Raw genomic sequence first — 27,801 nt, 5'->3', positions numbered from 1 at the left:
ATGTCCATCAGAGAGTGTATGTGGCATTTGAACAGAAAGAAAACAAGAAGTTTGACATTCTTAAGCAAAGAGCGGTGTGTTCTTGTCTAGCATGGTCTTCAATTCGTATTACAATGTCCCAGAGGTCCTTAATGCTGCATTATCCAATATTTCACAACAATCCATGTTATGATTCATATTAAGTTTAAGAACATTCAGTGCCACAAAGAGAATGAGTTTCGCAGTGATCTGAGCTTATGCTGTTGTTTGCTTTATGAGCTCACTGTTTATACATTGTTTCTGAGAGTCAATAGAGAGATGTCTTGTAATGGTAATATATGGAAAATAATATTATAAGAGATAAGCAGAGAATATGATGACCAGCACACATCATCATCTAACAGTACAACAGACAAACTCTTTTACTAACAAACATACATTCTGTGTAATTCAGCAGTCTTCAGTGTCTCATGATCCTAGAATCGTTCTAATACGCTGATTTGGGCCTGAAGAAATATTTCTTATTATAATCGATGTTGAAAACAGTTGTGTTGCTTAATATTTGTTCCAAAAGAACAGCGTTTATTTGAAATCCAAATCTTTTGTTATAATATAAATCTCTTTAGTGTCACTTTTGTTCAATTTAATGTTGCGATAAAAGTATTAATTTCATCTTTCAAAAAATCATACTGACCTTAAACTATATCATCATATTTTTGCTATAGGTGTCGGGTAAACAAGAGAACACAATAAAACCACACTGCCCTACGTTTAAGCAACTATCAACTATATTAGTGAACTACATTAGTGAAAGTAGATTTGAAATAAAAGGTTCAGCTGTGTTCTCAGGACCAGGGCAAGATTGTGTTAAAGTTTTTATCCATTTAGTTTATAAATTACGAGTGAGTGAGTGAGTGAGTGAGTGAGTGAGTGAGTGAGTATGTGAGTAAGTACATGAGCGGGGGAGTATGTGAGTGAGTGAGTGAGTATGTGATTGAGTGAGTACATGAGCGAGTGAGTATGTGAGTGAGGGAGTATGTGAGGGAGTGAGTACGTGAGCAAGTGAGTATGTGAGTGAGCAAGCATGTGAGTGAGTGAGCGAGCGACTAAATACGTGAGTGAGTGAGTGAGTGAGAGAGAGAGAGAGAGTGAATGAGCGAGTAAGTACGTGAGCGAGTGAGTGAGTTTGTGTGCGTGTCTGTGTGTGTAAGTGTGAAGGAGTATGTGAGGGAGTGAGTACATGAGCGAGTGAGTACTTGAGTGAGGGAGTATATGAGTGAGTACATGAGCAAGTGAGTGTGTGAGTGAGCAAGCATGTGAGTGAGTTAGCGAGCGACTAAATACGTGAGTGAGTGAGTGAGTGAGTTTGTGTGTGCGTGTGAAAGAGTGTGTGTGAGTGAGTGAGTGAGTGAGTACATGAGTAAGTGCATGAGCGAGGGAGTATGTGAGTGAGTATGTGAGTGAGGGAGTATGTGAGTGAGTGAGTACATGAGCGAGTGAGTACATGAGCAAGGGAGTATGTGAGTGAGTATTTGAGTGAGTGAGTGAGTGAGTGAGTACATGAGTAAGTACATGAGCAAGGGAGTATGTGAGTGAGTATTTGAGTGAGTGAGCAAGCGACTAAATACGTGAGTGAGTGAGTGAGTTTGTGTGTGTGTGTGTGTGTGTGTGAGTGAGTGAGTACATGAGTAAGTGCATGAGCGAGGGAGTATGTGAGTGAGTGTGTGAGTGAGGGAGTATGTGAGTGAGTATGTGAGTGAGTGAGTACATGAGCGAGTGAGTACATGAGCAAGGGAGTATGTGAGTGAGTATGTGAGTGAGTGAGTGAGTACATGAGCGAGTGAGTCCATGAGTGAGGGAGTATTTGAGTGAGTGAGTACATGAGCAAGTGAGTATGTGAGTGAGCAAGCATATGAGTGAGTGAGCGAGCGAGTAAATACGTGAGTGAGTGAGTGAGTGAGTGAGTGAGTGAGTGAGTGAGCGAGCGAGTGGGTGAGCGAGTAAATACGTGAGTGAGGGAGTACGTGAGTGAGTTTGTTGTGTGTGTGTTTGTGTGTGTGAGTGTGTGTGTGTGTGTGTGTGTGTGTGTTTGTGATTATTCCCGACAATGCCCAGAGTTAAATGTGTAATGTGGGTGATTAATTGCACTGGCTTGAACAAAAAAAAATGACCATTGGAATATAATTGCCTCTGATACTTTTAAATCAAATAAAAAATCGATGTCAAGAATTACAGTTAGAGATTACATCTGACAGTGACGCGACATGTCTGACATGTGCTATTTACTTTGGTACAGCACCAGTTGGGCCTGTTGGCAGGGACGACTGAATAAACTATCCACAAGGAATACAAATGTGTTTACATGCATACTGTAATTATAAAGACCACATTGTGCTTGATTGCAGAGTTGGGCCAAAAATGTCCATCAAGGATACAGGGCACGGAAACTCTGTGAGTCGTCTAGAGGAGAGCATTCAAAGTCAAGGCATAAACTGTTGGACAGGAGGCATCATATCATTTTCCACACGAAGTCCTGTGTGCTTTGTTTTTGTTTTTGCCATTGCTCTTGCCAGTTTATCTTTGAAATATCTTTCACAAAATTCATGCCTGCTTGTACAAAGAATAGATTGTTTCTATTCTTTATGTGTTCACTGGTTAGTGAATTACAAAGCATCCATTCAATGATTTTATACTACTAAATTGTGAGCGCAAATGTAAATATGACCAAATAATTTTTTCAAAACAATCACAATACTGGAAATATATTGTTATTTGATTAAAGGGGAAATAATAAATGCACAGTACATTTTTGTAATCCATAGTGTTTTAAAATGAGATTTCCCCCCCTCCCATCTGCAGGTCTGGTGTTGGGCAGCAGAGACATCTCTCTTCTGCATGTTTCACTCCCCCAAGCGTGTGAGGGTCTTTATTAATGAGCGTAACTCACCCGGAGGGTCAAACCCATTCGGCCTGCTGGTTGAGCTCATCTGCAGCAGACTTGTATTGTGCCTCACATGTGCTACACCATCAGTCTTACTGTGAAGCTGTGGATTCAGAGAAATTAGAGATCAGTGACCAAGAGATGGATACAGAGATTCCAGTCGGGGGCCGTATACACAATACCGTTTTCAAAAACGTAAAACTTTTTATGTGTTTTTGAAAATGATACCGTTATTTTAAACTGGTTCCAGTAAACTATGCACAAAAGCATGAATTTGTGAAAGCGGTGACGTTATGCGTATGTGTACTTAAGGTGTTTTTTGTGAATGTGCAAGACTTTCGGTTTATTAGTAGCTATGGGGAAATAACGAGAATATTTCGAGTTGCAGTAAGCTGTAAAACCTTTTGCGAAACAAACAAGCATGTTTATAATCAAGACACTACATTAAAATAATATGGTAAGATACAGTGGCGTAACTTTTCATTGATTTTTTTCGCTTGCTCAGACCAAAGCCCCCGTGCCTTCAGATCACTTGGACTCGGCTGTGGTTACAAGAGGTAAAAACGATATAAATACCGTTCGTTTTCTCACACAAACCGCTCGTTTCGTGTCTTAGGCCATCAATGTGTACTTACATTTACGAGTCATTAAATCATGTTTAATTTGGACTTCTCTGTGCATGCTCTTTGAGGTGGTGACCATTGACTTGAGGTGGTGAACATAGACCTGCATTATATGACTGACAGACACGAACGGTTTGACCTAAAATATCAAAATTGAAACTACTGCGGAAACAAAGACACTTGACCCTGGATAAAAGTCGTGGGGACATGTCACGCAGTCTTCACACGCACGCGCGCTTCAGTCCGTTTCGGAGACTGTTCCGGTGAAATCACGAAACAAAAATGCACACAAACGTGTCCCTGCTTAATATAATACAACCACTAATGAACATATTTGGTTTTGATGGAAAAAAAAAACCTATATGAGTGCGGATTTAATTTCCTGCATGAAACAATAGTTTCAACAGTTTGCAATCTCAAGCAGCATAATGAGCTGTTTTGCATAAACAGCTAAAAAGAACTGGATGCGAATGACACCAGAAGCCAGACACATTAAAATAATGCCCGCTCTTACCGGAAAAATAATAAAGGTGTTAGCGCTCAGTGTCTTTACAAACCGACAACACCAACTACTGGCCTGGCATGCATAATACAGCATTTTTAGTTGTTCACAAACATGAAAATAAGCTAAAAACAAATAAAGATCATTCTTATTATTTGGTTATTTTTATATAAAAAAAACATACATCTTCCTAGTTATGCCAAGCTCTAAAATATTTTATCGGGTAGAAATTGTGAATCATTGGAGCCTTCAAACATTGTTGGTTTGAGATCTAGTGGTTGAAGTATATTAACAAAAATTCATTCTTCAGCAGTCAATGCAAAATACTAATAGTTTGTATCAATCAAGTCAAAAAATGTAAAAGAAAAACAAACTTGTGGATAAAAAAACATGAGAACAATAATGAAAAGAACAGGTTGTTTATTTGGCAAAAGCCACAAACAGTTGTGTAAAGTTGTGTTTGTCTCAAAATGAGAAATATGTAACTGTCAACAGAGAAGCTGAAAAAGGATCAGTACTAAACCAGAAAATTATTTAGCATTTAATTTGTCAATTTACTCGGAAACACTAATATAATATCATAACTGTAACAGTTTTAAAATAAAATAAGAAATTAATACTTTTATTCAGTGAGGGCATTAAACTGATCAAAAGTCACAGTAAAGACTTTTACACTGATACGAAAAAAATATATATTTCAAATAAATGTTCTTTTGAGCTTTCTGTTCATCAAAGAATCCTGAAAAAATGTGTCACGGTTTCCACAAAAAAAAAAAAAAAAAAATTAAAATAAGCAGCACAACCGTAATAATACGCACAACACAACATTGATAAAAATAAGAAATGTTTCTTCTTATTACCAAATAATAAGAAGTTTCTTCTTAGCACCAAATCAGCTAATAATCATGATCTCTGAAGGATCATGTGACACTGAAGGCTGGAGAAATAATGTTGAAAATTCAGCTTTGCCATCACAGCAATAAATTATCTTCAAAAACATATTTTAAATTGAATGGTAGTGTACCAAATTCATAAAACCAAAATAGACTGAACTTTGAAAACAAAAGAGTGTTACAAATGTGTACTCATGACATTTTTTAAAGGCAACTAATATGATTCAAAATGGCAATCTATTAGTGAATCATGTTCAAAAGAGAGCAGGAGCTAAGAAAATGAAAAAACAAAATGGAAACAGATTGCTTATTTGAATGAACTTTTATTCCCATAAAATAAAAAAAATGTGCTCCTCTGCATGTGGCACTGCAGACTAGCCACAGCTAGAGAGCGTTAATACAGCTTTGCTGCAAAGCACACAGACATAGTGTTAGTATGTCAGCCATAACCTCTCTGTTAACGTCATGAGAGTATAATACTGTTGAGTTCTGCGCCCTTCATATTCATGACAACAAGAGATGCTTAAACAAAAGAAGAAAAAACACTATTCAGAGATGTTTTAATTAAATTAATACTTTTTAAATTGGCTGAAATCTTTGTTTGTTCCATATAAGTAATAATATAAACTGGGCAGCCACTATTTCATGAAAGTAACTGACTGTATTATTATTATTTGGCAAAAACAGTTCCGATCATGAATATTGGACTAAGTTTAGAGTTCACATGGCCCAAGTTATGTTGGCTGCGTGTTCTTTAGCCTTCATGCGCAGTACAGCAATGCTGGAGGACCGCCGTTCAAACTCGGGTTTGGTCTCAAACGCGGCGTGACTGTTCTGCGAAGGAGCCAGGAGTGAATCGGCGAAGAAGTTATTGAGAGACACGTGATTAACTCCAAACTGATTTTGCTGGTGATTGGGGAAGCCCACGTAACCGTGCTCAGCGGCCCTCGGCGAGTGTGGGTAGGGTGATGTCACGCAGGGAGGGGAACCTCGCGGGATCATGCAGGACGACACTACGGAGCTGCCTGGAGCGGGACCGGTCCATAAGTTGTTGGGAATCTGTGTGGTCGGAGAATGTGAGATGGGAAAAACAAAACAACAACAGGCTTGAATAATAAAGTAAACAAAACCAAATGTTTGAACATTCATGGCACATTTGGAAAGTGAATTGAATTTTAAAACATAAATCGATGCATTTTTGTGTGTCTGGGAAACGTTTCTGATCCACTGATGACATCATATCAGATACACCCTCAATCTGCATTAAAATGCAGTGACGATTATGTCCAAGACTTTAAATGAATCCAGACCAGGCTTTTAAAAACAAACCCTGCAGTCCACAAAAATGTATCTGTGTTCACCACAAAAATCTGAGTGTACACATGTCATGGGCATAAGACAAACACAAGCCCTGCAGTGTGGTTTACAACATGCCTGGTGCAATAAGGACCTGCTGTAATGTCAAATTAAGGCAGATGCTTTTTTTATATGACTATGGAAAACGCATGAGTAAGGAATCTGCTCTCGGATGAAGGAAATTGAGGTCCCGCGGTGCCATGTAAATCTTCCTCTCCTGTCCTCCCAACAGGTTTTGTCAGTTACCGTGAGACGGCTTTCTGCAGCCTGACTGACCGCCCACCCTCACCCGTCACCACAGATCCAAGCTCTAAAGGCTATCATGTCAACAATTCATGCTTTGTGTTTGAGTCGGTAAGGACCATATGCTATTTGCTAAAATTACCTCAAATGTTTTGTGACTTTTAAGTCAAATCTACTTCTACAATGTATGGCAAATAGGTGATTACTTCCAAGATGTGGTCAAAACGACATTCAAACAGTGCAGAACAATCATACAGGTTTGCCAGTATACAGGTAAATATGATGATGATTTTTTATTATTATTATTATTATGAAACAAATAAGTAAATCACCTGTGAGTAGCTGTCTGTCCGGGGCAGCATTGATATGTCATAGGTTGCTGCAAAGTGGCTTTTGGCCTGTTGGATCTGTCCATACCTTTCTCTCTTCCTCCACTTGGCTCTTCTGTTCTGGAACCATACCTTCAGTAGAAAGAGGAAACTTTAGTTATTTTTACCATGATGTTTAATGATTTAGATAGTACTGAGAAACAATAATTAACTGCATATAGGATTTTAGGTTGTGTTTTAGGGTTAGTTACATGTAATTATACATAATGTACTGTTATCACTATAATAATTACATGTTACGTGTAATAAGGACACTGTGAAATAAAGTGCTACCATTTATTTGTATTTAAATATTTGTAAATGTTATTAAATGTTAAGTTATAATTAATTACTGTGGCATTAAATTCATAAATTGTGACAGGAAGGCAAGGCTTACTAAGTTTAGATTGAAAACAAATACAGATCTATAACTAAATAAAGGTAATAAATGTCATGGTACACAAACACTGTTAAATATAACAGCTCTTTATTAGCATCTATGGTTATTAATATATATATATATATATATATATATATATATATATATATATATATATATATATATATATATATATATATATATATACTGTATCAATGGAACCTTTCCATTGGACAAAAGTTTTTGTATAGTGCAAAAAGGCTATTTGGGTTATTAAAATGTTCTTTACACAAAACTGTTTACACAGAACTGTTCACTGAAAGTTTTGGGGAAGCTAAAAGTTCTAATCTAAAGAACCTTTTTTTTTTCCACAATAAAGAACATTTTGAACAATGGAAAGATTCCATGTTAAAGGTTCCTCATGGAACTATGCAAATAAAGAACCTTTATTTGAACCCGCCTTTTGGAACCTTTATTTTGTATATTTTAGTGAGCACTGTAAATATGTTTTCATCACGACAGCGTCTTATTTTTCATAATTTCATTAGTCTAAATTCCCTTTCACTTCTTTTTTATGAGTTTTCGAGGGTTAAATTTTATTATGTTAATCTGTTATTAAATTCAAAATAAAAACAAATATTCTCAACCAACTCGTCACATCGTTCATCCTTCAGATAACGTTCCCCAACTTCCCATACCCAACGCGTCTATGACGTTCCTTTGGATTATCCTGCATGTCGAGCGCCAAGAACCAAGCGAAAATGTTGAATGAACAAGTTATTGCACCACTGTCATTTTAACTTCAAGATTTCAGACTGAAATCCATTTTACGTTTTCAATTTTAGTTTGTTTTTATTTGTTTACGTTGAGGAATTCATGTAGTTTGAGCAATGAATGTTTTATAGGCCTAGTGAGTAAAATGTCCTTAAACATAATGACGTTTTTTCTCAGACAAGGCCTGAGTTCTTGAGAAGTTCCTGAAATAAATAAATAAATAAAAGCAAAGGATTTTTAGAGAATCCAAATTACCTGAACTCTTGCCTCCGTGAGCTCTGTCCTCATGGCCAGCTGTTCTCTCACGTACACATCTGGGTAGTGTGTTTTCTGGAAGACTTTCTCGAGTTCCTCAAGTTGAGCGCTGGTAAAGGTTGTGCGATGACGTCTCTTCTTGCTACTCGACACGTTGCTGTCGCATTTTTCGCCGATGTCGTCCAGCTCCGTTTTGTCTGGTCCGGTCGTGGCCGGAGAGACTCTGACACTGCAGCAGTTCTCCATCGCGTGCAGGCTGCCGTCCTCAGTTTTTGGAGCGCAGTAATTCACGCCTGTGATCATTATTAAAATAGAGGTAGTTGACATAAAATTGCAGTTTCAGCAGCATCTAAAACTAAATCTAAAACCTAATTTAGAAAAACAATTCAACATAGAGAAACTGCATGGAATAAAGTTATAAAGTCATGAATAAAGGAATTAAGAACTATTTTATTTTAACACCGTAGGCTATATGATGATCTCAAGGGGTTTATTAAAAAAAAAAGAAAAAACAAGACCTTAAATATAGCTACACTTTATTAAATTCTATATAAATAATGATGGAATGTATAGGACTCTATTATTGGGCCTTTTAGACAGGAGGTTTTTTTTTTTCTTCAATAAATGAAATGACATTCATTTATTTTCATAATCCTGTTTTAATGAAAATAAATCACTTATCTGAAACATTGTTCTCGAATGACTTTTTAATGAAAAGTGTTTCCACAAGTATAGCGCATTAAGCGATAAGCGGATACATAAAAGAGCAATGTTTTTATTAAAAGAATATAGTTTTAAAGGCCAAATTTTTTTTTATTTAGAATTAATAAGGAATTAGTTTGGTTTCTAGAAGAAAAGAAACAACTTTGTAGCTGTTTTTTGTTTGTACATAACTTAGGCCTATAGGCCTATATTTTTAATACAACTCAACACATTATTCAAACGTTTGAATTGTTGAAAAGTTGTAACCTTTAAAAAAAAAGAGCCTAAAATAATATTTAAATATTAGTTAAATCTGTATAGGCTATATATTGTTCACATTTAATTCTTAGATAATCTTTTTCGCTAGGTTATTTAATAGCCATAGAGGCCTGTGAATCAAATAAAAACATTATCGTTGGAGTAAGCAAAAGCCGTAATTATCTTCAATTTGGCTATTTTGTATTACACATAAAAATAAAAGTTTATTACAAAACGTGATTTTATATTCTGATGCCACAGAAGGAAATTATATGACACAAATAACTTTTTTGCATAAATCGGTGCTTTAAATTAGGCTATCTGAACGCACTGACATCCTTTAACTGTTTTACAAAAAGAATCTGTTAAATGGTGAACATTTTGTAAAACATTTAAAAAGTTACGGGGGGTACTTTCTTATTTTTTCTCAAAGCCAGACTTACTGTTTCGGTTGTCACACGGAGACGATCTGTCCATCGTGCTGTGTTGCTCATTGCTCTGCATCGAGAAGGATTGCACGCATTTCGGTGATGTCTTGTTGTAGAACGGCACATTGTCTAAAGTCTCCATAACTTGGTCCATGTAGTAATCACTGCCTTTAATCGCTTGACTTTTCAAGGAGAACTTGTCGCTCAAGTACTCCATCATGGTCCTCTGGCCTCGACTCAAGCATGAAGAGCGTCAATGGACACCATAAATGTTTTAGTGATGTCAAAAATGAAGCAACTCAGCCAATTATTTGTGCAAGTCGTTAATTTGTCTTGTCTTAAAGAGACCGAGGGCCACTCTTTATACGGCAAAGAGTGGGAGATTCAAGCAGCCACCCAGCTTCTGAATATGGAGAAGGTGAAACTCCACCCATGCGCATGCACAAGCACTAAACAAGATTTATGAAACTCTCCGATGACCCGAAATGAAACAGTTACACTTGCTTTCGCTTTCGTGTTTGGATATCTCTAATGATTATTTAAATCCGACTGGAGATATATTGCGCGCTATTTAAAGTGTTAAACCATCTGTAAACAATATTAAGCATTTCACTAATCATATTAGAGTCGGATGAATGCTAAAAAGAACACTAGCCTAAAGTAAGCTGTCTTTATAAAGCATATACTACGCTTCACATGTTATTTAATAAAACGAATAAAGTTATTAATAAATAACATCATGAGGAAAACATCAAAACGTTCTACTTTCACACTTATTCAGCACACAATTCAGTAAATGTTCCAGCGCATATTAGCCAAGCTGACAGAAAACAGGCCTAGTCGAATTATGGCATTTGGGATAAAAACATTTATTTTACAGTTCTGTAAATGTCATTAAATTATTTAAGCTTATTTGCTCTGAATGATTTTAAGGTTATAATACGTTTTATTTATAACACAATCCTATTTTAAAAATAAAGTGCATTGCCTTGTTAAATATAGCCTAATGTACATTTTCAAATAAATAATAACATTTTACTTATTTCAAACGTTTTTACAATATAGTAAAATGACAGGCTAGCAATATGGTCTTTATTTAGGCCTATATTTAAATATTTTTAACGCACAGATACATTTTAGAGAACCAGTAAACAGGCATTTGCTGCAGCACTTTTTTAAAGATAACTTTTATTCTTATAACATTATTATTTATATCGGCACGACAAACCTGTCGCAAGTCTCATGAAACGTCAATCTGAATTTTCCGATCAATAATACGACGAAAAACACGAATAATATCACGACGCTTACTGACGGTCACATAACTCTGTGAAGAAATGCAGGCTGTGTGACCTGAATAATAAAATAATAATAATAATAATAATAATCACTTTTTCCACACAATTTGAAGAGCCTAGGCTATCCTCTCAAAGTCCAGATAACTGATTTGTTTTAATTGTCACAAATTATCAAGCCTGAAAAAAGTAATAGTTAGTTTGTTTGTTGTTTTGAATAAAAGTGTGATAGTAAAAACTAACATATTAGAGTCATTTGTTCGGTATACTTTTAAGCTCAGTTGCTCAGTCCAAAATCCACTGATAACTCAAACAACGAAGAGCTTCTCATTCCCGACATCAACAGTTGTGACACGCGCAGAAAGTCATTTTTGGATTCGAGATTATAAAGCTCGCCACCAAAATGATTTTGCGACCACCTAAACGTTTGTATCTCAAACAGGAAAGGCGCCATCCGATACCACCCTCACTCCAAAGTGTGTGTAAGAGATCACCGTCTTCTCTCTGCCAGCAAACCTTACCACCTGCCAGGCTAGCCATATCTAAGGGTCACTTACAATGCTTGGGGTTTGATGGTGCCACTCCGAGAAAAAAATGAAAATAAATAGGGGTGTTCTTAAGTAGCAGGGGGGTTCTTTTTAAGGCTCTGAAATGACCTTCTATTTGGACCTCTTGCTGAGGGGAAAATGTGAGAAATTCTGTGTGGTTTGTTGAAATTTTGTCTGCGCATTAGAAGCAAAGCACATGAAAGCACAAAAGAATCAATGTTACTTACGGTCTAATTTCACTCAATTAAGCGCGAAAATACGCGCGATAGTGCAAAATCAACTCAAAAAACAATGCAATGAGGTACAGTATTTAAAACACTTGATCTGTCATTTGATCCTTACCAAATAATAAAAACATGCAACATTGTGGGTAAATGTTTTCCAAACTGAGTCTTTATTTTTGTATCATTGTTCTTTATTATTATAGATGCAAGCATCCAGGCATTGTACTCCTTTAAAATACGTTAAAAAATGTAAAACTAATTATTAATTCAATCGTGTTAACGTAATATATGAAGTCTTAATAACACAAAATTCATAATGTCACCTATAAACGATGAGGATCCTTGCATGTCCTTGATATAATAATATGATATGTAAAAAGCAAATATATAATGACAGCATTGATATAGTATCACTGATAAGTTTTATTAATATTTTGAATTACATTTTATATTTTTATAAACATATTTTTACACATTTTTCTGTTTAATTTAATGTTCATGTAAACGTTTCGTAATTTTTGTTTTAAGGTTTTATGTCTATAAAAAATGCTGAATTGTTTTAACCCAATTTTGGGTCAAATATGGACAAACCCTGCCATTGGGTTACATTTTCAAATTATATTTTTAACCAAATGTTTGAGTTTGATCATATTTGACCCAAAATTGGCATTTTTAGAGTGTAGTTTTTATAAATTTTATTTAATTTGAGTTAAGTTGAACTATAAAGTTATAAAGTTTATTTTAGTTTCAGTAATAATAACCTGTAATGACACAGGGATCTCCCTAATATGATATCTGTCAAATTGGTCGAGATGATTTTCTCTATTATGATTATTGATCTGTGTTGTATTATTTTCCTGTTATCACTGTGAAGCTGCTTTGATACAATCTCTATTGTAAAAAGCGCTATATAAATAAATGTGACTTGACTTGACATGATGCTACATTCTTACATCATTTTAATGGTTTTGTAAAGGCCACATGAGGCTTTAAGGTCACTGACATGTTTGCCATTGTTTATTGCCTCTCTCTGTTTCTCTCTCTCTCTTTATGTACTATAGTCAGAGTGAAACTCAGAGTTCAGTACGAGAGTGTCAGCTGGGTTTGTATATATGCCTTTGCAGTCACTTAAGTAATTAAAATGATAATAAACGGTTTGTGGCCACAGTCACTTCTTCCAGCTGCTGTGATTGAGCTGCTCAGGTCAGGCCAGATGCATTGAGCTTGCGATGTGAAAGGCCTTTTCATTTTAGTGTGAAGGATTATTCAATGAGTATTTATTTTCCCCATAATGCGTTCCTGGGTAGTTAAATACAACGTAGTCTACTAGAAACCCAAACAAACCAATACGTTTTATACGGCTCTGAAGGGTTTTACTAACCTATGCAGATCTGCTCTTGCTGGCAGTTGAAAAGATTATCTCTCAGGGTTTGCTTATGTTTTCTGTGGGTAACAACTGGCATGAATTACCCGCTGGCATCAGTCTGCAAATTCAGTCTGTTATTCTGAGATTTAGCAAAAGTGGAAACTTGGAAATGCACTGTACTCTGGGACACATATCCAAACACAATGCCAAAACTCCCACTAATAAGACACCTCATTCTCAAGATTTAAGCTATTTTATCATTTCTAGGCATACAAAATGAACTCTGAGCTGGTGCCAGAAAGTTAAAATACAGAAAGAAGGATATCACCCTCAGAAAAAAAGGTACAAAAACTGTCACTGGGGCTGTACCTTTTCAAAAGGTACACTTCTGTACCCAAATGCTGCATATTGGTACCTTAGTGGTACACATTAGCACCTAAAATGTACATATTAACACCTAAAATGGACATATTATCTCATGAAATTGACATATTAGCACCTAAAATGTACATATTAACACTTAAAATATACATATTAGTACCTAAAATGTACTTAACACCTAAAATGGACATATTATCTCATGAAATGGACATATTAGCACCTAAAATGTACATATTAACACTTAAAATGTACATATTAGGACCTAAAATGGACATATTAGCTCCTGAAATGTACATATCATCACCTAAAATGTACATATTAACACTTAAAATGTACATATTAACACCAAAAATGTACTTATTAGCATCTAAAATGTACATGTTAACACATAAATGTACATATTAGCACCTAAAATGGACAAAAGTTTACTTTTTGAAAAGGTACAGCCCCAGTGACAGCTTTTGTACCTTTTTTTTCTGAGAGTGTATTATCAGTTTCTATTAACACTAAAGAAAACATTAACTCTAATGTATGCATTCTTTTCACCGATCTTCTGACTGTTTGCCATAAAAAAAAAGTTGAGTACAAACCAAATACTGTATTGGCAGTGATCTTTGATATATTACTTTTGTTAAAAGTGCATCGTTTTATATTGAGCTTTATGAACAACACAAATTCCCAGTATAAGGAAAGAAAAAAGTCAATTGAATACAGGAACAAGCTGTTTTTTATTGCCTGTCATTGTCTGCATATTAAGCATGTCATTTGTAAATGGTTTCCACCCATTCCATGGCTCGCAGTGCTCATGTTAAATGGAGTGATACTTGAAAGCAATACGTATCCTGTGACTGCCTGCAGATATTTGGGCTATATCTCATCCATTGCTTCTAATTCATTTGTAGAAGAGGAAGCTGGATTTTAGTAAAAACAGCAGCTGGAAGGAATTTCAGAGGAGATCAAATGTGCATTGTACGTCTTGTTAAGAGCTTACATCAACAAGACATCCATCACATTCGGAATATATACACGGCCGCAAATACGAAGGGTGAAAACAAAAGAACAAACTGAATCAATATTGTCGCAGTGCAACAAACACAACCTGATGTGGTTATCTTTTTTACTTGTTCACTTTGGCCCTCTTCTTTCCTCCACCCCAGCCTCCACTGCGTCGCACTGGGTTGTCCCGGAACGAGATGCGTTCCTTTTGGATCGGCGCTGAATTGACTCTGGTGGGTGATGGCACTTCTGCTTCTGTGAAGACAAAGATGATTTTGTAAAAATACACCTTCAATAATCCAATTTTCATCATCAATGACCTGTTAAGACTTTGACTGACATTTCTGCTGTTTCTAACAAGGACAGTTCTTTCAAACACACAGCACAATGCAAGCTTTTTTTCTGTAGCTGATGTGTTCCACGTGTAGAACCCATGGGTTCACTCAGCAAGAAGCCATACATGGCAAAACAAAACAGCAGGTAAAACTTCATATACTCAGGAGGATACCGTGCACCACATATTATTACACAGAATTCTATTTCATTTCAAAGATCAAATGTAATCAGAAGCCAAGTAACTCTTAAAGGGATAGTTCAATCATACCAATTTTTGGTATGTTTCAGATTACCTCAAGCCGGGCATCCAAGATGTACGCGTCTTTGTTTCCGCAGTAGTTTTAATTTTGAGTATTTATAGTATTTTTATAGTATTTATTTTCAATTTTTATCATATTTATATTGAGTATTTATAGTATTTTTTGAGTTTTTACCTCCACAAACGCCCGCGCACTCAGATCACTTGGACGTGGCTGAGGTAAAAACGATATAAATACTGTTAGTTTTCTCACACAAACCGCTCGTTTCGTGTCTTAGGCCATCAATGTGTACTTACATTTACGAGTTATTAAATCATGTTTAATTTGGACTTCTCTGTGCATGCTCTTTGAGGTGGACCCCATAGACCTCCATTATATGATTGACAGACATGAACGGTTTGACCTAAAAATATCAAAATTAGGGCTGTCAAATGATTAATCGCATCCAAAATAAAAGTTTGTGTTTACATAATATATGTGGGTGCACTGTGTATAATTATTTTATATATATAAATACACACATGCTTGTATATATTTAAGACATATTTTCATGTATATACTGTATATAGATTTATGTATAATTTATATTATATATAAATATAAATATTTTATACATAAACATTTTTTTTTCTTAAATATACATGCATGTGTGTGTATTTATATATACAAAATAATTATACACAGTGCACCCACATATATTATGTAAACACAAACTTTTATTTTGGATGCGATTAATCGCGATGAACCGTTTGACAGCCCTAATCAAAATTGAAACTACTGAGGAAACAAAGACACCTACATCTTGGATGCCCTTGAGGTATGCTAAAACATACCAAGAATTTTAATAAATTCAATACATTTTATGCAAAAACTATTTTAAGAAGTTTCACAGTAAATTATGCATTATTTTAAGTAACTAACCCTAAACCAAATCCATGGAATTAATTAATATTACTCAGCATTTGTCTAAATACACTGTTACGGCGTTACCTTATAATAAAGTGTGTAACCCATTTTACAAATGTAGAGATAATACAAATTTTAGCTTTAAGTACATTTGTATTAATTTGTTCCTTGTCTGTGATGATTAAAGTGGAAAAACTAGACGTCAGCCCTCGATGGATATTAATTGCACTTCAAACCCAGGACGTTTATATTCAAAGAGACAAATGTTGTTACCCGAATTCTGTGGGCTGATATTTAATAAAACGGCCACACACTCACTTAACCGCTGTGACCAAACAAATTGTTTTCAGCCATTTTGCTCCCATTACCTTTGAAAGAGGGCAAAAAAAATGAGGCACCGGGAGATTTCCTCTACACACATAATGAAAACGTTTATGGCTCCCTAAACTGTTCTTTATGGCTCGGCCCCAGTAAGTAGAGGGTATCTTGTTGCATTAAAGCTAAGTAGTATTTATAGAGTCCTTACTATAATTGAACATAATACTAAGCATGTCAACTTTGTGCCCATGACCTAATCGCTCACGCTGATCCGATTCAAATCACAAGAGGCCTTTGATGGACTGGGAAAACTTGTATTACATTAGCTGATAAACAGGCTAACACGCAACCGGAATAAAACATTCTCATTCAGAAAATGACTACTGATATCTGTGGATGAGAATAGCTCTAGCATACAAACTGTAAAATTAATCTATTATGAAATCTTGCATTTACATTTTCTTTGATCTGTAGAATTAGTCGTTATGCAACTATAAGCTTCGTCAATAATTCACCTATAAATACCTCTATGTGAAAGGCTTGATTCAGTCAGTCATTTGGACAGCCAGTCAGTCATTCAGTCAGTCAGGCTGTCAACATCCTCGTGGATTTCATTTTCAAATCATCAGCGGAATCTAATTTGGCTTTATTAGGACAGACAGTGAAAAGCCTTCACAGCCCGACATCACTATGTTAAATGCGCTGAGCTCTGCTTGTGTCACTCAGTGGGATCTTTGTCAGGGTGAGTCCTGAGTTGCACAGAGTGTGTGACAGAGCTCGCACTTAATCAGAGAGGTGTCAGGGGTCTCTCACGGACCGTTTCCTGCTGAAAGAGAGATTATTCCACCCCCCGTCCCCTCATCGACCCTGGCATCTGTCTGCTAAGCTGACACACGTGTGCACACACATACACAGTACACATTTTGCATATACAGTATATATATATATATATATATATATATATATATAATATTACCATTCAAAAGTTTTAAATTTCTTGTTTTTGTTCTTGTTTCATCTTGTTAAATGTTTTTGGAAGAAATCTCTTATGCTCACCAAGGCTGCATTTTTTATCAAAAATACTGTAAAATACTGTTTTCAGTGTCACATGATCCTATTATAAATGTGCTGCATAATATTTTTGTGGAAACTGTCATGCATTTTTTTTTCAGGATCATTTGATGTATAAAAAGTTAACAGAAGAACAGCATCAATTTTCAATTCAATTTCATTTATCTTGGCTGAATAAAGGCTCATTTCTTAGCGACATAAAAGCTGAAAACAAACTTTTGAATGGTATACTATATATATATATATATATATATATATATATATATATATTAGTGCTGTCAAACAATTAATCGCGATTAATCACATCCATAATAAAAGTTTGTGTTTACATAAAACAGTATATGTGGGTGTACTGTGTGATTATTTTATTTATATAAATACACACACATGCTTATATATATTTAAGAAATATTTTCATGTATATACTGTATATAGATTTATATATAATTTTATTATATATAAATATCAATATTTTATATATAAATAATATTTTTTTCTTAAATATACATGCATGTGTGTGTATTTATATATATACAAAATAATTATACACAGAACACCCACATATATTATGTAAACACAAACTTTTATTTTGGATGCGATTAATCAGGATTAATCATTTGACAGCCCTAATATATATTATACATGAACATTTAAAAGGTATCAAGCATTCACTTGTCTAAATTTGGTCAGTGGAAAAACATTCCCCAGTGGAAACAATGATCAGACCTGTTTTTTTCCATATAACAAAAGTGCATGGTGATGTCAAGTGGTTTTCAAAAGTGCGAAATCGGATTTGTGTGATGTTGTAATAGGTTATCAAGTGAGCCAGATGATGTGTACATTAATGTCAGTTTCCATCGAGCGCTTCATGCCACACCCACTGAACTCTGTGTGCAGTATTTGATTTGGAACCTGACTGACATGATTTAACTTCACATCATTGTGTGAAGTCCGCAGTGTTTTAAAAACCTTCCTTAATTAATCCCATCCTTTAACATTTCATAAATTATTACTGAGATAAATCATATGGCGATGATGTTCTGAGCACAACCTTAACCTGGAGCAGAAAAAGAGATAAAAGTAAAAAATATATGTACAAGGGAGTTTTCACTACTTTCTAAAAACGTTCTTTTTTTTTTTTCTTGAGTGATATTATTAACGATGAGACTTTTCTAATGTTAATGGGCTTTTACATACTCCATTACCTTTTTTATCAGCAACAAATATTTAAAAAGCAAATGGTTTGCTTAAGCAATATTTTTACGCAAAATTTAAAACAATACAAAATATGTAAAAAAGTCTGTAAAAATCAGTATTACCAAATATAAACAGACCTGGGACAAACAGATTTGATGCGTTTTATATATATATATATATATATATATATTATGTTATTTAGTTTTTTTTGTTAATTCACTTAAGTAAAACACTCACTTCTGTTTTCAGCTGAGTATCTCCGAGTTTGAGAATGCTTTTTAAGAGGTGGAGAGACATCAGTGGAGTCAGCCCAAAATTTTTCTCCCGAATCCACACCGTCTCTGTCCCCACTGGCCTAAGAAAAGAAAAGAAAAAAACAGGTACATTATAGACAACCTCACACACTCAAACACAAACATTCATAAATTCACTCCTTCAAATATGTATTAATGGGGATAACAGCAGCAATTGTTATTTGCACACGCAAATAACCACTTTAAATGTAACTTCAGAGTTAATTAGCACAGGATTTGTGAAAAATGTGAGCAGTGTCAATGTTAATGAACAATTTTAAGTAGAGAAAAAGCAAAACAAAAAAAAGGCTCTTACCACAAGCTGCACTCTCCCACCATTAAGAATATCGTGGCCAATATCGGGGAGGAAATGTTCCCTAAAAAAGTAATTGAATACATTATCTCTAACACAATTTTCACCACAGCATATTCACAACATGTGAGATGGTGTACATTTACAAGTCACCACTATAACTGATCATTGTTGTGAACTATTAGTTAAGAGCAGCGTGTCTCACCGTCCCGTGCCTGTTGAGTCTGTGTCGGGTTGGAGCCACTGGTAAGTTTGTTTTTCCTCTGCTTTCGGTGATTTGTAAACTTCATTCGCTGCTTTGTGGGCTGCATTTGACATGAAACAAGAAGAAAAGTACCCAAAAGATTTTTTTTTTTGCAGACACATCCATTTAAATATTTACTGAAATGTACAGAATTAGCCAGGCAATTCCCGAGAAGCACCAAGTGAATCAAAATAATAGTTTTGGACTGTAGCTAAGAAGCAGAAGAAACAAGTCTGTGAGGTTGGAGAGCACATGCAAATGACGTTTGTTTCACCAACTTCTGTGCTGTATATTTAAGTCATCTGAGCAATAAAAAAACAAACGAGTATGTACGGAGTAGGGAAATTTATGGGCAGTGTCAATAGGCATCACTATAAAGCCTTAATTCAGAATAAACGTGTTCTCGGCGGAGACTAGCATGAATTGATAACAACTTCTGACGGCCAAGTGCTGGAACTAATGAGCCATTTACTTAAGTCATTTCCATGGTTTTGCCAAAAAATAAAGAGCAGACAAGGTTTATGGGTTACAGTTGTCATGGGTTAATTGAAAATCCACTAAAAATGTCAAGTGATTAACTCCTCCCCAAGGGCTGAACTAGAAAACGGGGGAAAAAGGCAATCCACATTTATTGGTGCTGAAAAGTCTTACGGACAGATTTACTAAGCAGGGCAAATTAGTGTGATTTTGCATAAGCTTTTCTAGGAGTTTCCCTTTCAGACGCAACATTTAAGGGAGGAGTGTATTTAAATGAATCATGCAAAGGTTTGCACTTGTCAATTTACTGGTAATTATTTAACTGCCCAAAAAAAGCATGTCTTAAACCTGGCGGTAATTTGCGCTGCTCTTGGTAGATTACGTAGATTACACTGCTGCTGTGTTCTTTAATGTGAGCATTGTACCTAAATCACCCACAGAACTTAGACATTTTACAGTTGAACACAAAATGAATGAATTTCATTGCATTCAATAACTAAATATTTAGCCAAATGGCCTTTGCAAACAATCATGCTTTTCTCAAAATTGACTTAGTCATTTTGCAATGACCTTGAACCAATTGGCCATTGCAACATGACTATGAAAATGGTTGCTTGTGTTATTTTTGAAAATGGTGAAAATGGTGCTTGTGTTATTTTTCTTTCACATAAATGTCCACTGGTTAAATATTGTGAAGTTTATCTAATGCAATGATAATCATACATTTTGTGTCCCTTAAGTATCCAAATAATTTTGGGGCCACTGAATTTTAAAATAAGTATTAGAATAGAATAGAATAGAATATTTGGTACATAAGTTTATATGATAATTTAACATTATTTATAATGTATATATTATTAATATTTAATTTATAGCATTTAGCTGGTTATAGATTCAATATCATTTCATTTTAACAATGATAAAAATGTTCATAAAAAGTGATTCATTAAAAGGTGTGCATTAAAACAGGTTCATATTAAGCATTATTATTTGCTGAAAAGTTACAAAACTACAAAAAAGGGGGGAGGGGGGTAGAAGTTGCATGTGTCATTGAAAACACAGATTTTAGGGAAGGACCTCCAGAATTAACGACAGATATTATATGATAGAAACACATGTAGCATCCAGTAGCTCTCGAACTCGCAATCCCCCCCCCCACCCCCACCCCCCATCTATCCCGCCCTCAGGACATTAGGAGGCCCAGGAGTCACGGCTGTTAGAAGGGCTCTTAAGTACATTAGGCAGTGTGGTGCTGCTATGGCGGTGGCAGGACTCAGAGAATCAGCTCTTTCATGGAGGGTAAGGATTACAGAACCGAACTGCTGGAGGTGGGTTCAGAGAAGCGGGTCAACATGATTCCCTTAAGGTCACTGTGCAGGTATTTTCAGAAATCCTACTCTTCCTTCATACCAATACTGAGGCATTGACACATGGTTAGCCCTAACAAAACCAGGACAACAACTGAGAGAACAAGAATGACAAAAGAGTGAGATAGAAAATATAAAAACACATTAAGAGTATATGTATCCTCAGAGGGAATCTTTCATATTTTGATCCTTATATACATTCCATCTCACAAAATAATTATCTTGCGTCTATAAAAAATGCTTCCATGGGTTTTCTAGTTTTTTTGGGTCCGAGTCTGACTTACTAAACTGGAATTTGGTGTCCAAAATGCCTAAATTGTTTGACTGCAGTGAAGTCACCCCATGCACACACGCATAGGCTATCCACAAGACACACTTTGCATGTGGGGGATTCTTGAGCGTGTGCGTATGTGTGTGTGTGTACGAGACATACCCAAGGGGCTTTGATTGTTTGGGAGTTCTCCGAGTAGCCTCAAAGAGGGAGGTCAGGTCTTTTATCGTGAGGTTCTGTCTCCCACTTTCCTTTACCCTGGGTCAAACCTTCACCTCCAGAGAGCAGACCATAGGCGGTCAACCAGCGGTCAACACACACATACACACACATTGTCAATCACATCAATTTAAAGCAATCAAAAAAGGAGACCAAAAATAGAGGGAATCTTAATGTGAGATTTAAATGCTTGGTTTATATGAACTTTTTTTTTTAATTTGTGAACTGATGTTTTAAAAATCCTCTCTGATTATTTTAATTTATTTTACTAAAGTTCAAAAAAAAGAAACAATCAAGTCATTTGTTAAGCTACAAATATAAACCAGTTAAACTCCTTCAACTGATTCAAAAAGTGGACTCTGTGGACTCTTTTGCAAGATTTCCTTGAAAAGGAATCCAACCAAACCAAAAGTATCATCTACTTGAGAAGTGGTACAGTGCCAAGCCCAGCAGATACAGGAGACTGGAAATACAGGACACATGGTGGAAATTAAACACAGGAGAGCAGCAAAAACTTGCAGGTTAATGCAAAGGCAACTATGTTGCATTTAACCAAAAAAAAATAAATGATTCCATTACTTAAGATTAAAGATGTTTAAAACCAACATGAGCAGGGCATCATGGGACTGTGTCCTGGCTCAGGGGTTGGGTAAGGCTACCTGCTCTTCCCCTCTGCTGACCTGCGGAAGGCACCAGGAACACAACCCCAACCCCACCAGGGACGGCCCCAAGCCTCAGGCTACAGGCTGGCCGCCGCTCCCCTGCTCTCCCCCAGCAGGGGCTTACATTTCAGCCGAGCGCTCCAAGCCCCCTTCTGGAGGTGATTAGCCCCCCGAAGCCGTGACAGATTCTTTCCGAGATATCCGCCTCACTCGTGTTTATTTTATCCAAGCTCTCTTTTGTGGATGTGCTGGACATGAAGTAACCCACTTGAAAATGGGTATCGGCTTACATACGCCATGGGACTGGCGGAGGAGTCGGAACAACAACAAAAAAGTAAGGAAAAAAAGCAACCGTTCGCTTGTAAAGAGGATATCTTTTCATTTATTTGCCCTGCTCTTTAACGTGACCCTTCATCTATCCCTTATCCCTTACGCTTGACCCCCCCTCTCGGTAGCATCGCACTAAAAGCCCCACCTCCCTAAGGTGGCACAAGGGCTGCAGACAGCACTCTCTCTCAGTCTGGAACCTCTAATTGCCCTACCTCCTGTACTTAACTCAATTTCACACTTCAGGTCCACTACAAAGTCTCCTGAAATACAATCATCTTGTTTATTCTCTCCACCATCCCAAACAACCTAATAGCAAGCTATTTACGATCCCATCATGTGCATTCAATTTGATCGAGCGATGTGTATGTTTTTGTGTATTACACACAAGATAGATCCAAGCGTGTCCCTGGATCCAGCCCAAGGGGAATAAAAATGGATCAGTTCTCTCAGAATTCAGGAAATTGTGCAAACTCCATCAATTGTTGTATATTATATGACAACAACCGATTCATATAATAAACCAATTGATTCATATGGTGAATCAGTTCATTTATGTAGAAAAAAATATATAGTAATTCATTTTAAAATGTATATAGTGGTGTGTGTGTATATATATATATATACAGTCCTACCTTTAAAGTTGTCCTTGGAAGCGAAACGTGTTCTTTGAGTTTCTGTGGAAACAAACTGGCTACTGTGGCTCCTGAACAGGGCCAGACGTAGATTTGGGTCTAGAACACATAACACAGACAGGAACGCAGCCACAAATGAGCTCATGCGAATGCAGGATTCATCGAGCAGACAAGCGCAAACAGAAAACTGACAGAAACCAAAGCTTCACTTTCCATTACGAGACCAAAGGGCCTATGGAGCAGTGGCTCTGAGAGCTTGACACAGGCCCTCATTTGATGGGGCCATGATTGGATTTGTGGCATTAGAGTCACGCACTCCTGACCTTGATCAAAGCCGGCTTCAGGCCGACCCTCTAGGATCCAGACCAGGGCCAGGACTACCGTGTCTGGGATTCTTCTGAGACTCACGGCCCATTGAACATATGAGCGCTGATGTTTCCTAACTCCTAGTAATGAAGCTGATTCTGGGCCCTTGGAACTCAAAGCAGGATGGAATATATGTGAGAATGTTTACAGACAGGCCAATCGAACATGACAAGGCATGGAGCAGGGTGGAGCTGCTTGCTGTTATGACAGATTAAGCTTCTCATGGAATCACAAGATCCATGCTAAGTGTAGCAAAACTGCTCACCAAAGACAGAGAAGTTTCTGAATGTCAGTACAGATTGATTAATTGAAGCCTTTTTAGTGGTAGTGATTTTAGTTTGACTAAATATGGAGTATTATAATGGAATGTAACTTTAGTGACAGGAATGTACTTGCACTGGCTATGCCGGATGCTAATACTGTAAGGAATCTACAGTGGTGCTCAAACTTTTTGAGAACCCCATTGTCCATAACAATAATCAAACAGCCCCATCACTGTTTCCAGTTGCGATTTACTGGATAAGGATTAAGGATAAGAATTAAAAAAAATTATATATTCATAAAAATGCACAATGAATTATACGATAAGTCATGATCAGGCAACTCATAAAGGTTTCAAAGGCTCCTAGTAGGCCCAGGCCCCCTAATTGAGATGCATTGATTTAGGATTTCCAATATCTACTGAATTAAAAAGTTGAATTGTTTTAAGTCTAGCTCATAAGATGGATGGATGGATGGATGGATATGCCTACCCAATAATCTTTTCTCCTGCTGTTTCCTGCCTTTCATTTTTTTGGCTCTTTTCAGCATGAGAAGGGCAGTGGAGTCATTAGTAATGCCCCTGAAATAGAAGTTAGCACGATTAACTAAAATGGCCATTTGTTTTAAATGTAGAATTAAAAATAATATATTATGATTTATTCCAATAATATTGTTTATTATTGAAAGGACTGCACTAAGGAGCATAGAAACATACCATTCATTGAGGATTTTTTCAGATTTCTCGGACATGTTGTGCTTTTTGAGGACTGATCTGGAAATGTTTGTTCAGAAAACCATAGACATTGCAAGAAAACATTAGCAACAGGTTTAATTGAATAATCATGAGCATTAGAAACAAAGCCAAAAGATCACCTGGTACTAAGGTGAGGCGACACACATTGCTCCAAGCAGGCTGCAACTTCACTATCTGACCAGGCATGTTTCAGTTGCCGTGGAAAAACAGATAGGGTCTTTGGCGGCATCGGAAGAAGGACTTGAGACTGTAAGTACCAAAAAAGATTATCAAAGATAGCCTTAGTCTGTCATTTCTAACGCATAGGGCCCTATTTTAACGATCTAAATGCAACGGCGGAAGTGCACTAGGGCGTGTCCAAATCCACTTTTGCTAGTTTAACGACAGAAAAAATGGTCGGTGCGACTGGCACATGGTCTAAAAGGGTTGTCCATATTAATAAGTTATGGTTGTGTTTTGGGCATAACGTGCAATAAATCAATCAGGGTACCATCTCCCATTCCCATTTATAGAGCCAGTTGCGCTCACAGCCTCGCGCCATTGGCAGATTCGCTATTTACATGGCAGAATTTGCAAGTAGACCATCTACGGGATAAAGTGTAAGCTAGACCCGCCTATAGGTGCACATTACTAAAATGCTCTTTAAAAAACGTATTGCGCTATTGACTTCAGACCAGGTTTAAGTTAGTCAATGGCGCAGTCTATTTCAGTTGCCTTCAAACACAAATCGTCTTCAGACCAGCACGCCTATGGATGCACAAATGGGCACAAATACATTTGCTATTTAATTAACGTGACTCATGACGTAAAAATGATAACCGTGTCGGGCTGAAACTAGCAAAAAACACAGGTGTATGATAGGGGCCAAACGCTTTCTTGATGTGGACTTTCAATTCTTTTATTTAAGCAAAGATAATATTTCTGCAGCTCAGTGTTCATCTTGGTTAAGAACATTGAAGTGCATTCAACAATCTCTACATCTCCACAGCAGCAGCTGCATCACATCACAGCGCTGCTACCGTGATAGAAAAGGCCAGCTCTTGCTAAAGAAAAGAAACCGCAGGAGACAAAGCACCGTGCTGAAAAATGACATCTGCTGACGAGAAGGAAGTTTGAGGCGGCCCAGAAAGTAATTGTGTTTTTGGAGGCAATAAATTCGGCACTTAATCACCCAGAGAGACTCTGATTGTGCCGGCCCACAGACAGAAGGAGGGTTCCTAGGGCTGTTACCTTTGGCAATGGCAGTTGTTCCGAAAATGGCATCATTCTGGCCGGTGAAGAATAGGAATGCAGGGTTATCCAGTCTTTCTCCTGCATTTTCTATTTATAAAACGCACAAAAAGTTAAAAAGAGGCATCTGATTGGATTTGCATAGTTAATAAAGTGCATCTTGATTTTTTCATTATGCCTTCAAAGCAAGTAGCAGATCACATTAAGTTAAAAGCACTGAACCCGTTTCATGTGTGACAAACACTTGAGAATATATCTACTTTAAAACAGATTTACACCCCCCCCCCCCCAGAAATTGAATAGCCAACTTATGAAAAACTTCAGAAATTTCAGATGTAGACCAATAATACAGATCAATTTAACATGACATCATAATACGCTATAATAAATCTCCTAATAAGCTACACAGATGAGCTCACTTGGCGTAATTCATAGGTTAAGCCAATGTTAATTTGTGTAAACGTGATGCAAACAGGCTGAAAATAGCAGGTGACATAAGAAAAAGAAACAAGGTTTTCCTTCCGCTATTTCTCGCTCATTGACTGCTCTTTTTCAATACCTAATCACTGCTGACAGCCTCCCGCCTCTAGGCTACGAGCGCTAGTTAAAGGACTGTCAGCGCAGTGGCCCAGGCTATCTGTCTGCCGACTTCACCGTAATGGCAGGAGCACCACGCATCTGCTCATACCTCATCAAAAGTGAACTCTTCCATGTCCACCTCTTCAAAGTCCTCATCGCTCTCTGTGATCTGAGCGGCAGCTAGAGCACGGGCCAGTCTTTTCCGCAGAACACAGCCTCTCCACACAGCCTGCAGGGGCAATACACACAGTCATGAATCACAAGCGAGCATAAATATTGTGTGTTATCCCATTAGGAAGATAAAACATGTTAACCTCTGTTTAATTGCCCCGAGGTCTGCAGTTTGAACTTTCTGTGACTTTGGCTTTGTAAGACAAATGTAACACCGGGATGCCTTTAAATCTGCGTATTCCCCGTGGGGAAAAAAAGACTTAACAGATCAGAACCCTAGCGCTCCCACTCCAGCGACACGTTGGAATCTGATTAATCATTTTATTCTCTCGGTTTGTGTCCTCAGAGACTCATTAAACACAAAGAGAGAGAGAAAATATCCCTTAGAAGTTACATGTGAAAGGAAAAGCCTGTTTTTCAAAAGCACTACCTACCGACTCAAAACAAGACCTTGGCAGTAATAGGTGTAATGAAGATGATTTAATTTTATTCAAGTTATTTATTGCATTCATAAAAGGAGGCATGGAAAACACGTTTCCAGAGATATGATGCTGTAGATCAAACAACCAAAATGAACAGGAATTTTTGTGAGTCTCACCTGAATAACAACAGCAGCCCGTTCCCTCTCAGGCCTCTCAATGCAGGTATCTTCCACCTTATGAAGACTTGATTTTGTGTTAGTTCTTTCAATTAAGCCTGGGAGGCCCTCACGTCTCCGCAATACGCATCTCCTCCGCCAGCGTCGCTGGATCACCACAGCTGCCTCTCTGAGTGATAGCGCAGAAGACAATTTTATCTGATGACTCACCAAGGTCATGAGAGACTAAATGAATGTCACTGAACTCAAGCTTTGGATGATTCATCTGCGCTAAAACATCTGGAGAGAGAGACCCAGCAGGGTTCCGATGTCATATGAATGACTTAAAGATGAGCTTTATTTTGATTACCTTCAGCTAAAATTAAATGTACCTTCAAATCATGGGAGATGCTTTCTACAAACAGATAATAATTGCTGTAAACGTTACTGTGACAA

The 27,801-nt window shown here is 36.8% G+C and overlaps 2 protein-coding genes across 7 annotated transcripts in view; both read right to left on the bottom strand.

Moving 5' to 3' along the window:
• Nucleotides 1–5,241: 5,241 nt before the first annotated feature.
• alx1 (ALX homeobox 1) lies at nucleotides 5,242–10,022 on the bottom strand. The gene is made up of 4 exons (XM_039650381.2): nucleotides 9,717–10,022; nucleotides 8,314–8,606; nucleotides 6,870–6,998; nucleotides 5,242–5,997 (listed from the first exon to the last, which is right to left on the bottom strand). The coding sequence occupies exons 1-4, from the start codon at nucleotides 9,919–9,921 to the stop codon at nucleotides 5,659–5,661; spliced, it is 966 nt and encodes a 321-aa protein (XP_039506315.1). The 5' UTR covers nucleotides 9,922–10,022; the 3' UTR covers nucleotides 5,242–5,658.
• The window catches only part of lrriq1 (leucine-rich repeats and IQ motif containing 1), a 48,002-nt gene continuing 28,675 nt past the window's right edge, over nucleotides 8,475–27,801 (bottom strand). For 3 of the 6 annotated variants that reach the window (XM_089116391.1, XM_039650411.2, XM_039650410.2), the window contains 11 exons: nucleotides 27,367–27,535; nucleotides 26,707–26,826; nucleotides 26,019–26,108; nucleotides 24,908–25,035; nucleotides 24,750–24,806; nucleotides 24,526–24,614; nucleotides 23,408–23,506; nucleotides 19,411–19,510; nucleotides 19,209–19,269; nucleotides 18,837–18,954; nucleotides 14,225–14,766 (listed from right to left, as the gene is read on the bottom strand). In XM_089116391.1, coding sequence (XP_088972517.1) covers nucleotides 14,633–14,766; nucleotides 18,837–18,954; nucleotides 19,209–19,269; nucleotides 19,411–19,510; nucleotides 23,408–23,506; nucleotides 24,526–24,614; nucleotides 24,750–24,806; nucleotides 24,908–25,035; nucleotides 26,019–26,108; nucleotides 26,707–26,826; nucleotides 27,367–27,535 — 1,165 coding nt within the window. In that variant the 3' untranslated portion in view covers nucleotides 14,225–14,632. Of the gene's footprint in view, nucleotides 8,607–14,224; nucleotides 14,767–18,836; nucleotides 18,955–19,208; nucleotides 19,270–19,410; nucleotides 19,511–23,407; nucleotides 23,886–24,525; nucleotides 24,615–24,749; nucleotides 24,807–24,907; nucleotides 25,036–26,018; nucleotides 26,109–26,706; nucleotides 26,827–27,366; nucleotides 27,536–27,801 lie in introns of those variants that run through there. The other 3 variants (XM_089116390.1, XM_039650413.2, XM_089116392.1) reach the window with 3 other exon arrangements.

The sequence above is a fragment of the Pimephales promelas genome, chromosome 10, assembly GCF_988280905.1.
Source record: "Pimephales promelas chromosome 10, fPimPro1.hap1.1, whole genome shotgun sequence".
NCBI lineage: Eukaryota > Metazoa > Chordata > Actinopteri > Cypriniformes > Leuciscidae > Pimephales > Pimephales promelas.
This window is presented reverse-complemented; position numbering and strand designations above follow the sequence as displayed.

What these genes read in the sequence shown, in the direction of transcription:
- alx1 (XM_039650381.2), bottom strand. Translation starts at nt 9,921, where the DNA reads ATGATGGAGTACTTGAGCGACAAGTTCTCCTTGAAAAGTCAAGCGATT. An exon ending in TCCGTGTGACAACCGAAACA is followed by an intron (nt 8,607 to 9,716) that starts GTAAGTCTGGCT and finishes TAATGATCACAG; the next exon opens with GCGTGAATTACTGCGCTCCA. An exon ending in TCACGGAGGCAAGAGTTCAG is followed by an intron (nt 6,999 to 8,313) that starts GTAATTTGGATT and finishes TTTCTACTGAAG; the next exon opens with GTATGGTTCCAGAACAGAAG.